The sequence below is a fragment of the Bubalus bubalis genome, chromosome 2, assembly GCF_019923935.1.
Source record: "Bubalus bubalis isolate 160015118507 breed Murrah chromosome 2, NDDB_SH_1, whole genome shotgun sequence".
Lineage (NCBI taxonomy): Eukaryota > Metazoa > Chordata > Mammalia > Artiodactyla > Bovidae > Bubalus > Bubalus bubalis.
In genome coordinates this window covers 141,418,510-141,432,693 of record NC_059158.1, presented here as the reverse complement: position 1 = coordinate 141,432,693, position 14,184 = coordinate 141,418,510, and the positions used below count along the sequence as shown (strand labels likewise).

Genomic DNA, 14,184 nt, shown 5'->3' with positions numbered 1-14,184 from the left:
AAGAAAGTTATGACCAACCTAGACAGCATATTAAAAAGCAGAGACATTTCTTTGTCAACAAAGGTCCATCTAGTCAAGGCTAAGATTTTTTCAGTAGTCATGTATGGATGTGAAAGTTCGACTATAAAGGAAACTGAGTGCTGAAGAATTTATGCTTTTGAACTGTGGTGTTGGAGAAGACTCTTGAGAGTCTCTTGTACTGCAAGGAGATCCAGCCAGTTCATTCTAAAGGAGATCAGTCTTGGTGTTCATTGGAAGGACTGATGTTGAAGCTGAAACTCCAATACTTTGGCCACCTGATGAGAAGAGCTGACTCATTTGATAAGACCCTGATGCTGGGAAAGATTGAGGGCAGGAGGAGAAGGGAATGACAGAAGATGAGATGGTTGGATGGCATCACCAACTCAATGGACATGGGTTTAGGCAGACTCTGGGAGCTAGTGATGAACAGGGAGGCCTGGCATGCTGCGGTTCATGGGGTCACAAAGAGTCAGACATGACTGAGCAACTGAACTGAACTGATGATTTTTATCCATTCACATGCTGAGTTTGGATAGTAGACAGTGGTACACGTGTCTCAGATAGCCTTATTTGGTGCATGATGAAGAAGGAATACTTGACTTGGAGTAAGAAGACTTAGGATCTAGTCCTGACTTGACCATGTGTTAGGCATGTGAAGTTCAGCAGTTACTTAAGCCTTTTGATCCTGTATCTTCTTTAGGAGAATGGGGATTTCAAGACTACCTGCTATGTCTACCTCCCAGGGTTGTCATGAGAATCAAAACAAATAAGAGATGTGAGAACCCTTAGTAAATTGTGAAGACTGTAAAAATAAATAAGGTTGTTGTTTATAGTTAAATTTTCAAATCTTATGGCCCAGATCTTTTCTCTTTTCGGTGAGTGTGCATGTATATAGGATATGCCTCAAGCACATTTGTGAATCAGGGAGTAATATCAGGCAAGAACCTTTCCTACTGGCCAAATAATATCTTGCTGCTGCTGCTGCTAAGTCGCTTTAGTAGTGTCCGACTCTGTGCGACCCCATAGACGGCAGCCCACCAGGCTCCCTGTCCCTGAGATTCTCCAGGCAAGAACACTGCAGTGGGTTGCCATTTCCTTCTCCAATAATGTCTTAAGTCTTCTTATTCAGTCACTCTCTCTATACTTGGCTGAGCTGTGTGCCATCCTCCTGCCATTATGGCTTCTATGACAATGTAATCCATGGTGACACAGCCGGGTGGGTAGTTTGATAAAGCTCATAGAAGACTCACATAGGTGCTCAATAAATATTTCTGAAAGAGTAAATGAGGTCAGCTATTCTATGAAGATCTCAAATTAGTCCAGTTTTTGTAATTGATTAACAGCCCACTAGCAATGGCACCCCACTCCAGTACTCTTGCCTGGAAAATTCCATGGACAGAGGAGCCTGGTAGGCTACGGTCCATGGGGTTGCGAAGAGTCGGACACGACTGAGCGACTTCACTTTCACTTTTCACTTTCGTGCATTGGAGAAGGAAATGGCAACCCACTCCAGTGTTCTTGCCTGGAGAATCCCAGGGACGGGGGAGCCTAGTGGGCTGTTGTCTATGGGGTCGCACAGAGTTGGACACGACTGAAGTGACTTAGCAGCAGCAGCAGCAGCAGCCAATCGTTACATCTTATTTGAAAAAAAAAAAAAAGGTACCTACCATCATCTGTGCTATCCACGAAATATAGTTCTTGAAGCCCAAGTGGAGATATAAAAACTGGATGGAATTCATCTCTGAATTTAATGCTGGGTCCTTAAGGAGAAAAATATGTAAAGCAATTAGAAAAGAAAGACAGTGATGTGTGGCTTGCTGATAATTCAAAGTGGAAATTACACAGCAACTCACTTGCAAAAGAAAACAACACAACATTCTAAAGGATCATAGGCACTCACTAATAAAAGTGAATCGCATTTGTGCAGAGTTTTAAAAGAGACACGTTTGAGTTACCCCCAATCTAGACTAAAAAACATGCCCCTAGACCACCTACCCACTGCAGTGTTCCCCATGATGATGGGGGCTTCAGGGAAACTGGTTTTCAGCTCCAGAAGGTCATTCAAGTTTACAGGAGTGATCCAGGTGGTCCTCTTCCCTCGGAACGTCAGCCTCCTTTTGTTCGGGTCTTCTGCCATTCTCTACAGGGAAGCAAAGCCAATAGACTTCCAAGTAATGCTCTGGGTATCTAAGTAGCCTGCTGTTTATTTTAGCTTTTTGAGACAACCTAACTTCTAGGTATCAGGAGAAGGTGGCCTTGTTTGAAGCTACCTAGATTGAGAAGATGTGTATTCGCACCACTGAATAACTCTCATAATAGGTGTCTGTACATCAACAGCTGCATATAGAGTAGAGCAAACTCTGCATTTGTGAAGTGACTACACAGAGAGGAGGCAGCATGGCAGCTTGAAGGTATCTTAGCCTGGAATTAAAGGGCTAGGCTTCTTGCTCTAATTCTGCCATAATGGTGACTCAGAGGGGCCCCTCCTTTGGAGATTAGATTCTTTGGAAATTAGATTCTTCAGTAGGACAGAGATAGCTTATTAGCAATATTATCCTTGGGTAAAAAAAATCCCTTACATCATTCATCTGGTAGAGTATAAATGGATACTTTTACAACTTTGTGCATAAATATAATATTAAAATATATATCAAATATACTGCTGCTGCTACTGCTAAGTCGCTTCAGTCGTGTCCGACTCTGTGCGACCCCATAGACAGCCCACCAGGCTCTGCCATCCCTGGGATTCTTAGGCAAGAACAGTGGAGTGGGCTGCCATTTCCTTCTCCAATGCATGAAAGTGAAAAGTGAAAGTGAAGTCGCTCAGTCCTGTCTGACTCTTAGTTACCCCATGGACTGCAGCCTACCAGTCTCCTCCATCCATGGGATTTTCAAGGCAAGAGTACTGGAGTGGGGTGCTGTTGCCTTCTCTGATCAAATATACTAATATATTTAAAATATCTATCTTTATCTACATATCTACATGTACAAATAATCGTTAAACACGAGGTGTGTCCAGGTTCTCACGCTCTGAGGGGTGTGTGTGTGAAACAGGCGGGGACCTGGGACCTTTTGCTCGAGTGCTGTAACGCTTGCCCCTGGATCTCTCCTTGAGTAACAAAATACAAGGAAACTGCATGGGTCAAAAATAACTACGTGCATGCACAACTGAGGCAAATTCTGAACAAATAATACAAAAAGACCCAAAAACCCAGCTGCCGCTTTTGAAGAGCCCAGAGAAAAAGCAGGGTACTGCGCACACCCCCCTGCACACGACATCGCCTAAGGGGTGGGCAAACGACTTAAGCCATCCCTTCGGGTTGACCCCTGGACACACCCCTACCCTCACGCCATATAAGGAACAACCTCACCACCCCCCCTCTCAGGAAGCATGCAAGCAGAGAGGGGACCTGTTGTGTGTTTTGACTCCCCCATGCTGCAGCAGGGGCCCTAGTAAAGGTTTACCTGAATGTCTTGTCTGGCCTCTGATAGATTTCTACTGATTAAGGAGGCCAAGAACCCTGGTTGGTAACATAGGGACTGAAGCCTTCTGAGAAGCCAGTAGAATCATAGCCCTCACCTCATGCTGTCTCCAGGACAGAGCCATGGAATAGAATGATGGGCATACCACACTATTTGTGTTATTCTCTCTCTCTCCCCACTGAGTTGAGAACACAGAGGTTAAGAGTAGGAATAATGAAATTCCATTGTAATAAGTATCATCTGATTTTTACTTTACTAGTTTTACACAATGTCTTTGACACATCTCACTGTGTAGCTGTGTGATCTTGGTTAAGTCACGTATACTCTCTGAGCTCAGGATCTTCAATGGAAGGGTGGACCCAAGCACCCCTGTGGTCCCCGCAGCACAGCTTTCCTAAGCTGTCTGTTTTATACTATTCACAGTGGAGCTGAACATGTTTCTAAAAATGGGTTATCATGTTGGACACACTCCCAACTTTCAGGATCTAAAACTCAGTAGTCTCATAGTATAAGGCAAAATGCTTAAACCACATCATGTTATAAGACAACAAAAGTAAAGTATCTTACTATCAGTTCAGGAGGGAATATAGGTTCCTGGGTTGGATCGAAGGGCTGGAATTCATCTTCGTTGTACAGTTTGGTACACATCTCAACAAAACAAAATACAAATGGAACTTCAGAGATGCTGAGAGATGTACAGGAGTCTCTCAGTGTGAAACTTCAGAGTCAGAACCTGCATCTGACATTCTGTATATAAAATAGAAGCCCCAGAGCCACAGGGCAGCCCTGGCAGAATTCCTCCCCCTCCCCGTCAGCAGACACTGATGGTTTCACTGGCAGATCTGCTGGGCCCTGGGCTTCCTCTTTTGGTGTCAGGAATTGGATTTTAAGCTTCTGTCTGGGCCTCAGGTATCACTGGCAGGTGTTTATTTGCCATAGGCATGAAGACGTGTCCCTGCTTTCATCCCTTGTAGTGCTTGTTGGGGGGTGACAGAGGGGGTAAGACCAGATTAAGGCACAGAAATTTGTAGTGCTTCTGAAGGAAAATAGTCTTCTGTGGTGACTAGCCTCATGAAAGTCTGTGCACGTATGCTCAGTCATGTCCGACTCTGTGCAACCCCATAGACTGTAGCCCACCAGGTTCCTCTGTCCATGGAATTTTCTAGGCAAGAATACTGGAGTGGGTTGCCATTTCCTCCTCCAGGGGATCTTCCTGACCCAGGGACTGAACCCACGTCTCTTATGTCTCCTGCATTGCAGGCGGATTCTTTTACCACTGTGCCACCTGGAAAGCCCCTCATGAAAGTCAAGGGCTTGCTAATCTGGGGGACTTTTAAAGGCTGTTTATGCCTTGAATTCACTAACTTTACATTTTATTCACTGAAAAGAATAGAATAATAAATTTGGATTGATGTGGGCATGTTTCAGTCAATTCCAACTTAAGTAGAATAATAGATACTTACTTTTTCCTGTCTACTTGTGAAAGACTTCTCTTCTTGATCCATGCAACATTTTCCTGATCCTTTCATTTGACAAACAGTTGATTCCTTAGGAAGTAATACAGTTTATAACAAATCCATTGGTTGATTTTTAAACACCAACCTGAGCACCCAGCAGTGCCCAGGCCCCAGAGGAGCTATGGAAGAAGTAACAGAGCCCATCCTGGCCTTCAGTGAAGCGAAAGTCACTCAGCCGTGTCCGACTCTTTGCGAATCTATGGACTGCAGTCCACGGAATTCTCCAGGCCAGAATATTGGAGTGGGTAGCTCTTCCCTTCTTCAGGGGATCTTCCCAACCCAGGGATTGAACCCAGGTCTTCCACATTGCAGGCAGATTCTTTACCAGCTGAGCCACAAGGGAAGCCCAAGAATACTGGAGTAGGTAGCCTATCCCTTCCCCAGGGGATCTTCCCAACCTAGGAATTGAACTGGGGCCTCCTACACTGTAGGCAGATTCTATACCATCTTAGCTCCCAGGGAAGCTCAGGGACTCTGTAATGGGGTGGGACAGAGTATAAGCTATTCCATAACTGAAGGATCAGACAAAATGCAGGGAGTGTGCAACCATGTTCCTGCTAGGGTCTTATAAATGGTTCTGCTTGAGTTTCAGGGGAAGATGAAGGTGGTTAGAGGAAGGTGGGTCAGTCAGCTAAGTCTTCCTACTGGAAGTGAGGTCAAAGGAGTATAGTTACAAGGTGGTAATTAGAAAGACAAACAGCTGGCTTTACATCATAAGGGTGATGCATGTGTATTTTTTAATGAAGTCCTGGGAAGACAAACTGCCTTTAAGATGTCCTGTATACAAATATAAATAGACTGAAAAACCTGAGTTTCTTTGAATGTTTTTGGAGCTATTCCAAAGTATTTGGAGAACGCAAGTCCCAAAACATTTTGCCTTAATTTTCAGGACATTTCATGTAGACTCAAAGTAGTGTTTTTGGCCTGAATTCACTGGTCAGTTCCTGCAACTCTCAAACAAATCATCATTCCTGTTTGCCCTTTTCACATGCAGACACAGCCTAAGGATCTGTGGTGGTCTGGAGACCTATGGTTTGGCTTTATACATGGGGTCAAAGAGACCTGGGTTCTAGTTCCTGCTTTAACACATACTAGCTGGATTGAGTTCGTTAAATTAGGAAAATAAAACCCGTCTCAAAAGGTTTGTCAGATTTAAATATGTGACAGGTGTGCACAGTATCTGACACATAGGAAGCACGGCAGGAATGGTGGTGGGTATTACCTTATGAGTATAAGGTAACTGTCCAGAGTTGAGAAGGGATTTGGACTTTGTGACAACATCATGCACGATAAAGGGACCAACTAGTGGCTGAGTGTGGGGACCCTGAGTGAGTGTGACAAAATGTCTACCTTTGTATGTATTTTGCCTCCAGGAAAATAGTAATAGATTGAATCATACGAAATTGCTGTTCTCGTGAGTCAAAATGGCCACACATTTAGCACAACATAAAAAATATCTTACTCAGGATTTAAAATAAACTAGCCTGTAGTTTGGAAATTTTTTTGAAATTCTTTGTTTCTGGTCTAAACAAAGATTTCTTTCAGACGTTTTAGTATTTGGAATGAACTTGTACCCTTTGAGTTGGTTTTGGTCAATCAAAATTATATAAAAATAATTTTTACCATAAAAATGGGTGATGAAAAACATAACTGAATACTTGTCATGATGATGCCTAGTCCTGATATTTAACTTTATGAAAACTAAATCTATCTCAAGACATCACCCCCTTCCAGGCCATATACTAAATCATTCTTTTACAGCTTCCTTCAACCTATTTGATTCCTTGATCTCTCAGTTTGGAAGCTGATTTGGATTTCTTTCTCACTGCCTCCTTTATTTTCTAGAGGTTATGATTCTGGCAATCCTCTTCCTAAAAGTTATCATTTTGGGCCCATATCTACCACACTGGTTTAAGTCCTCATTCCCTCATTCATGGGATATTGCACCAGTCCATGCCCTCATCCCCATCCTCTCTTTCCAGGCTTATTCTTCTTATAGACAGGTGTCAAGAATTTTGAAATATTATTCTTCTGTGACTTCTAGCTTGAGAATAAACAATGACTATATAGTAGGTATCAGCTTTGAGACTAAATTCCTTAATGCTTCAGCCACATCAATTTCTTAGTTGAACTTTGGACATCCTTCCTTTTTTTCTACTTCCATACATTTTCTTACTGGAAATTTTCTAATGGCCTCTCTTTACCCATCCATTAATATCACTTCCTTTAAGACCTGGCTCATAACTCTGCTTCTCCAATAAGTCTCCTTTGTATCTTCCCTCCCCACTCATTGATTCTGTTTAATCCGTATTCCTCTAAAATTTATTTACAAGGTAGAGAGGCTATGCTGTTGTGCTGTGCTGCACTCAGTCGTGTCTGACTCTTTGTGACTCAATGGACTATAGCACACCAGGCTCCTCTGTCCATGGGATTTTCCTAGCACGAACACTGCAGTTAGTAGCCATTTTTCTACTCCAGGGGGTCTTCCCAACCTAGGGATGGAGCCCAAGTCTCCTAAATCTCCTGCATTGGTAGGCAGATGCCTTACCACTGTGCCACCTGGGAAGCCAGCTAGAGAGGATATATTGAGCTTTTAATATCTTGCTTTTCAACTATGTGTGTATTGTTTTTTAATCTATATATTTCATTTTCTTCTATAGGCTTTGCATTTCTTGAAATCATGGACCACATACTTTACTTCTAAAGACAGTGCCTAATTTAGGGCTGTAAACAAGATAGATATTAAAGATTTATTTTTAAAAACAACAATAGTGGCATTTAATAACTTTCAGTGGACAGAAAGCACAACATTTTAGTGATAACTGAATGCAATAGACAGTTTTATGCAAAGGTTTTTTAATATGTTAAATCAACCGAAAAAATATTTTTTATCATTACTTACCGCACAGAAAGTTTTTCCACTTTCTACAATTGGTCGGTATCCAGTACAGCGGCACAAATTACCTGAAGAAGAAATTGATGTTTAAGGAATGATAGAGATATATTGCATAGTTGTGCTTTTTTTCATTGGAATAGCTATATTAGTAGTTTTTCGGTCTCTACTTTTTGTTTCTCAAACCAACAAAATGGTTCTTTGAAACAGAAATGCCCTTCAAAATTAGAATATACTTGTGATTACAGTTTTATCCTGAAATATCACAGAGATCTCTATAGTTTTTTCCCTTCCTTCCTTATTTCCCACCCCTGCCCTAACTCATGTAACATGTGACCACTGTCCCCCATAACATCTCACATGGTCCCCTTTGTTAAGCTTCTCTCATGTAGTCTCTTCTGCCTCAAATGTCCTCTTGGGGAGAGTGTGTCCATTTATCAGGGCCACAGCCCCCATCCTCCATGGAGTCTGCTCTAACACTCCAGCCAGAGCTGTACACTCATTGTCTGGATCCTTCCCCAGGTCTATCGCTGACCATGTGGGAGTAGGGTCATTTATGTGCATGCTTAATTTCCTTCATTGGCTCTTAAGCTCATGGAGAAAGCAAAGACAGTCTTAGATGTTCTTGAATCCTCCCAGTACAGCATAGTAGGTGTTCAATAAGGACCTGGTATTGTTTTAATTAGTCATTTCAAAATATGGTAGAAATGGTGATGAAACCACTGTCTTTTAAAAAAAGTATATTGTCAGCCATTAAAAAGAATACATTTGAATCAGTTCTAATGAGGTGGATGAAACTGGAGCCTATTATACAGAGTGAAGTAAGCCAGAAAGAAAAACACCAATACAGTATACTAATGCATATATATGGAATTTAGAAAGATGGTAACAATAACCCTGTATACGAGACAGCAAAAAAGACACTGATGTATAGAACAGTCTTTTGGACTCTGTGGGAGAGGGAGAGGGTGGGATGATTTGGGAGAATGGCATTGAAACATGTATAATATTGTATATGAAACAAGTCGCCAGTCCAGGTTCGACGCACGATACTGGATGCTTGGTGCTGGTGCACTGGGATAACCCAGAGGGATGGTACGGGGAGGGAAGAGGGTGGAGGGTTCAGGATGGGGAACACGTGTATACCTGTGGTGGATTCATGTTGCAAAACCAATACAATATTGTAAAGTTAAAAAAATAAAATAAAATATTAAAAAAATTTAAAAAGTATATTCAAATTTTGAAGCCAGTATAAATGACATTTATAAAGAGGTTTTAGTAATATGGGAAAATTCTTATGTTGTATAGTTAAAAATTGTATATGTACTATGCAATTGCATACATGATAGTCACAAGTATTTAAAATAAGCCTACAAAAACTATGTACAGAAGAGACTGAAAGAGAAGCATCTTGACTGTGGTTGTCTTCTAGTAGCAGAAATATGAATGAGTTTTTCCCTTATCTTTTCATTTTTTTTCATTTTTCATAATAGAAATACATCATTTTTATGTTAAAAATAAATTTAAGATTATTATGTTCAAATACAGTTTAAAAATTTCAGAAGCAATGTATATATGTGAACTGGGCAGCTTTAGTTAGCTAGAAGCAAAGTGTTATTTGGAAACTTGTTGCCAGTAAGTCATGTGGAAAAACTGGATAATAGGTTTACTTCTCTTTTTATATTTGAGCAAAAATTGTTTAGAAAGAAACTACATGCACAAGGATGGATTTAGATTCCATATTTTATCTTTCCTTTTGCTTAAGAAGAAAGAATACAGGAGTTTGTGAGTTATAAACCTCTCTTTGGCATAGAAAAAAGGAGTTGAAATACCTAGAACATAGCTATAGGGAGTGAGATTGAACTATTTAAGAGGCAAAGGACAGTTTCTCATTGATAAACAGTGAGAAAGCATTAAAAGCTAGAGAGAGCTATATCAAAGCTTTTAGTTTTGTTTGCCACATAATCAGAAGCGCTAGTAAAAGCCCACCAAGGGAAACTAATAGCACCCATTACAGAAAATTTTCTGATTCTCAGGGAGAAAAATATGGAAATTCAAAATTTTTCTTTTCTTAGTCTTGAAGAAAAAAACAAGATTAAATGAAGTGGTCATTTGTATCAGCTGATCATTATAGAAGGTATGTGTCATGTCTAATTGCATTCCTTTTGAGTTTTTATTTGATCAGTTTTCTTAAAATATGAACATAAAGGTTATCAGTGTGCCTAGCATTTATAATTCTAGAAAGAGATCAAGTAAATGAAGTGTGAAACAAAATATACTCTCGAAGTTATCCATGCCTAGAATAAAGTTATCTTTATAATTTAGCCAAACTTTACAGCCATCTCCTGGTGGTTAAGTGTTATAGGCATAGAATCTGGGAGGAAATAATTCATGTTTATAAGACTGTCTGTGCATATTCAAAGAAACATACAAAAAGTAAGGCAAATCACAAGACCTTTACTTTTCAAAGCTCTAAATATCTCATTAGTGTGGGTTATTTTATAAAACAAAGATTATCTGTTATTCAAATTTATTCAGGTTTAGTTAAAATTATAATTGAAACCATTGGCCAAAATTCTTATAATACTTAATGAGAAACTGAAAAATGTTGAATGTAGAAGTTGATGAGAGATAAGGGAAAATATTAGTGAATATTTATATTCTAGTTACCATACAACTTAAGTTGAAACTTTACTTTGTTTTAGTCTGTATCTTTTCATCATAAAACTGAATTTTTGTGTAGGTTTGTTTACTGAAAGGGACAAAGAGTTTTCTTATAACGTTTTGAGGTTTTCTTCCACAGCTTTCTTCAAAGAACTAGTAACTGCTTACCTTGAACCTAGTATGTTAATTGAAGGAAACTACATTTGATAAAATGCTTTTTTTTGGTAGTAAATTCACTTAAATTCGATAGCTCTTTTGTCATAGGAGATTGAGTTGCTCACCAAGCTAATCTGTGATAACTAATTCCTGTTTATGGGCTTCTTGATCTTGTAATGAACCCAACCAGAACAGAAAAAGGTAAAGTTTCTGAAATCTATTCTCTTTGTAAAATTAATTTTAGTAAGTAGAGTTAATGAATGATTCTAACAGATTGATTTAAAAATAAACCAAAAAATCTCATTCTTGTACACTACCCAGATTTCCATATTTGGAAACTATTGTATTAAAAATGTTAGAAACAGCCTGTTTGAATGCTTTTGCAGAGTGACTACAGGCTCCATTAAAAGAGAAGGGTTTGTAATGAAACAGTATTGCCCCAATTCTTGGCACCAATACTGACCAATGAGGGCGGCCCTTCCTAGAGAGGACTGAGGTCAAGATGAGGGCTAATGAGGCCTACTTGTTGACCAGGTGCCTGGAACCCCAAAGCTTCTCTCCGCCAGCTGGGGCCTTCCTCCCTCCTTCCTTGGGCACCTCCCTCTAGAAGTCCTGCCTGCTGAGGGCTGAGAAGCCTCACCTCCAAGAGCTTCGGTTATCTGCTCAGGGGTGGGCTCCGGGTGGTTCCTCAGCAGTGTGTAGATGGACATCACCATTCCTGGGCTGCAGAAGCCACACTGTGTCCCATGACACTTGGCAAGTCTTTCCTGGGGGAAAAATGGTACATTACTTCTACTTTAAATCTCTCATTTCCCTTCCTTGTATACCAGATAGGAGCAAAGCTTATATATTTAACTTTCTAGAGATAACTGCAGGGTGAAAAATGTCATTCTGGAAGAATATTTCTATTTCTTGAAATCATATGTTTTGCCTACCCACTCAAGAAAAGCCTATTGGCATGTATTAAGTTATTTTACTCTCTAGACTCTCTGGTTTCTTTTCCTGTGAAATAAGAATATAGTTTAAGTAATGAGTAAAATGCTTTGAAGTCATGTTCATATGGGTTTAGGTCCTTCCTGTATTCATTAATTGTGGGTCTCTGGATGATTTATTTTACTTTCTTCCTTTCTTCATATTTTTCACTTCCTTTTAAAAAGACTTTTTTTTTAATTGAAGTATAATTGCTTTTGGGGCTTCCTTGGTGGCTCAGTGGTAAAGAATCTGCCTGTCAATGCAGGAGATGCATTTTGATCCTTGGGTCAGGAAGATTCCCTGGAGAAGGAAATGGCAACTTGCTCCAGTATCCTTGGCTGGGAAATCCTATGGACAGAGGATCCTGGGGCGCTGCAGTCCACAGGGTAGCAAAAGAGTTGGACACAGCTTAGTGACTAAACAACATTATATTGCTTTACAATGTTGTGTTATTAATAGTTTGTGCTGTGCAACAACGTGAATCAGTATACATATGTCCCCTCCCTCATATGCCTCTCTCCCAACCCACCCCACATCCCATCACTCTAGGTCACCACAGAGACCCAGCTGAGCTCCCTGAGTTATACAGCAGCTTCCCACTAGCTATCTACTTTACACATTGTTGTCGTTTTAGTTGCTAAATCATGTCCAACTCTTTTGTAATCCCATGGACAGAGGAGCCTGGCAGGCTCCACATGGTAGTGTATATATGTCAATAATATTCTCTCAATTCATCCTACCCTCTCCTTCCCACCCTGTGTCCACAAGTTATTCCCATCTTTTAAATTAGAATAATAATGGTATCTATGGCACAAAATAACTGAGAATAAATAAATGAGTATATACAATCATTTAACAGTCTCTGGCAAGTAAATTTTATCTTCTTCATTTATATTCTATAATGTTTTATGGATTAAATGGCAATCTATATACATGCTTTGAAAATTGTGAAGTATAATTTAGTAGTGTTGTACCATTTACATACTTGATTTATGCACTTTCAACTTCATGCATTTAAATACAACAAAACAATAAAAAAAGAGTGCAAAATATAAATAGAATGCGAAATGACAATTTACTTTGTCCATTCTATACAAAGACCCAATCCATGAACAGATGGGAAACAGACTCTGTGGGTCCCACTGTGTGTCTCTGTCCCGTGTCTTTCTCAATGAGTTGAGGATACTTCAGTTCACTGGCCTGAATGTGATTCATATGTTTTAAAATAAACATTTTTCAAACAGCATGACCCTTAAGATGGAAGCCAAATACGTCATCTGTGGTTCAACTGAAAGGAAAGACATTGTTCTAGTGCTAGAGGAAAATATGGCTGTGTTGGGTTTACTGCTAGAAGGAGAGTTGTTTCAGATGTGTCATATAGACAGACACAGCACATGTGCTGGTAAATATTTAACAACTGGATCTCTGGGAAGACAGTCCTTATTTGTAGCTTCTACTATTTTTGGTAATATAAATATTTCCATAGAGGCTGAGGTTAAACTTCTGATGTGATGTCATTGAATATGGATACACTTACAAGGTACTTCCACTGTGTAGCTACAATAGACATAAATGGCCTCAAAAGCATAGGTGATAGAAAAATGTAGTAAAATGATTGGGATACAGTAAAAGTTACTATTTATTAACTTTGTTTTTAATATCATTTACCTACTTTTAAGTTTGTATAGTTTACTTTTTAGTAACAGCTGTGCTTAAAGCCTGGCTCACAAAATCCGTAACATTTCCCAAGCGGCCCTCAGTTCAGTTCAGTTCAGTTGCTCAGTTGTGTCTGACTCTTAGCGACTCCGTGAACCGCAGCACGCCAGGCCTCCCTGTCCATCACCAACTCCTGGAGTTCACTCAGACTCACGTCCATTGAGCCAGTGATGCCATCCAACCATCTCATCCTCTGTCATTGGCGTCTCCTCCTGCCCTTAATCTTTCCCAGCAGTAATCCAAGTCTATGCCCCAACCAGTAACACTGAAGAAGCTGAAGTTGAACAGTTCTATGAAGACCTACAAGACCTTTTAGAACTAACACCCAAAAAAGATGTCCTTATCATTATAGGGGACTGGAATGCAAAAGTAGGAAGTCAAGAAACACCTGGAGTAACAGGCAAATTTGGCCTTGGAGTACGGAATGAAGCAGGGCAAAGGCTAATAGAGTTTTGCCAAGAGAACACACTGGTCATAGCAATCACCCTCTTCCAACAACACAAGAGAAGCGGCTCTCACATGCCAGTAAAAGCGTGTTCGGGACACTCCTGAACTATCAAGTATTGTCAGAATTTGGGAGGAAGAAATCTGATAAGCTGCAGCATTAGGTTGTTTCCATAACTATTAAGATGATGAGCCAAGTGTGGAATAAGAGCTTAATAAGGTCAAAAAGTCATTAAGTTTACAGTTGAAAGACAAGCACTACCAAAAGTGCTCATAAATGCAACATATCAACAGAGGAAGCTCTGAGCCTCCATGTTC

At 40.1% G+C, this 14,184-nt stretch overlaps 1 protein-coding gene across 3 annotated transcripts in view; it reads right to left on the bottom strand.

Moving 5' to 3' along the window:
* LOC102391150 (aldehyde oxidase 4) overlaps nucleotides 1–14,184 on the bottom strand; it is a 69,965-nt gene that overhangs the window by 44,431 nt on the left and 11,350 nt on the right. For all 3 annotated transcript variants that reach the window (XM_044937049.2, XM_044937029.2, XM_006047542.4), the window contains exons 5-10: nucleotides 11,375–11,501; nucleotides 7,924–7,985; nucleotides 4,968–5,051; nucleotides 4,072–4,152; nucleotides 2,017–2,161; nucleotides 1,689–1,781 (exon numbers count right to left, since the gene is read on the bottom strand). In XM_044937049.2, coding sequence (XP_044792984.2) covers nucleotides 1,689–1,781; nucleotides 2,017–2,161; nucleotides 4,072–4,152; nucleotides 4,968–5,051; nucleotides 7,924–7,985; nucleotides 11,375–11,501 — 592 coding nt within the window. The remainder of the gene's footprint in view (nucleotides 1–1,688; nucleotides 1,782–2,016; nucleotides 2,162–4,071; nucleotides 4,153–4,967; nucleotides 5,052–7,923; nucleotides 7,986–11,374; nucleotides 11,502–14,184) is intronic.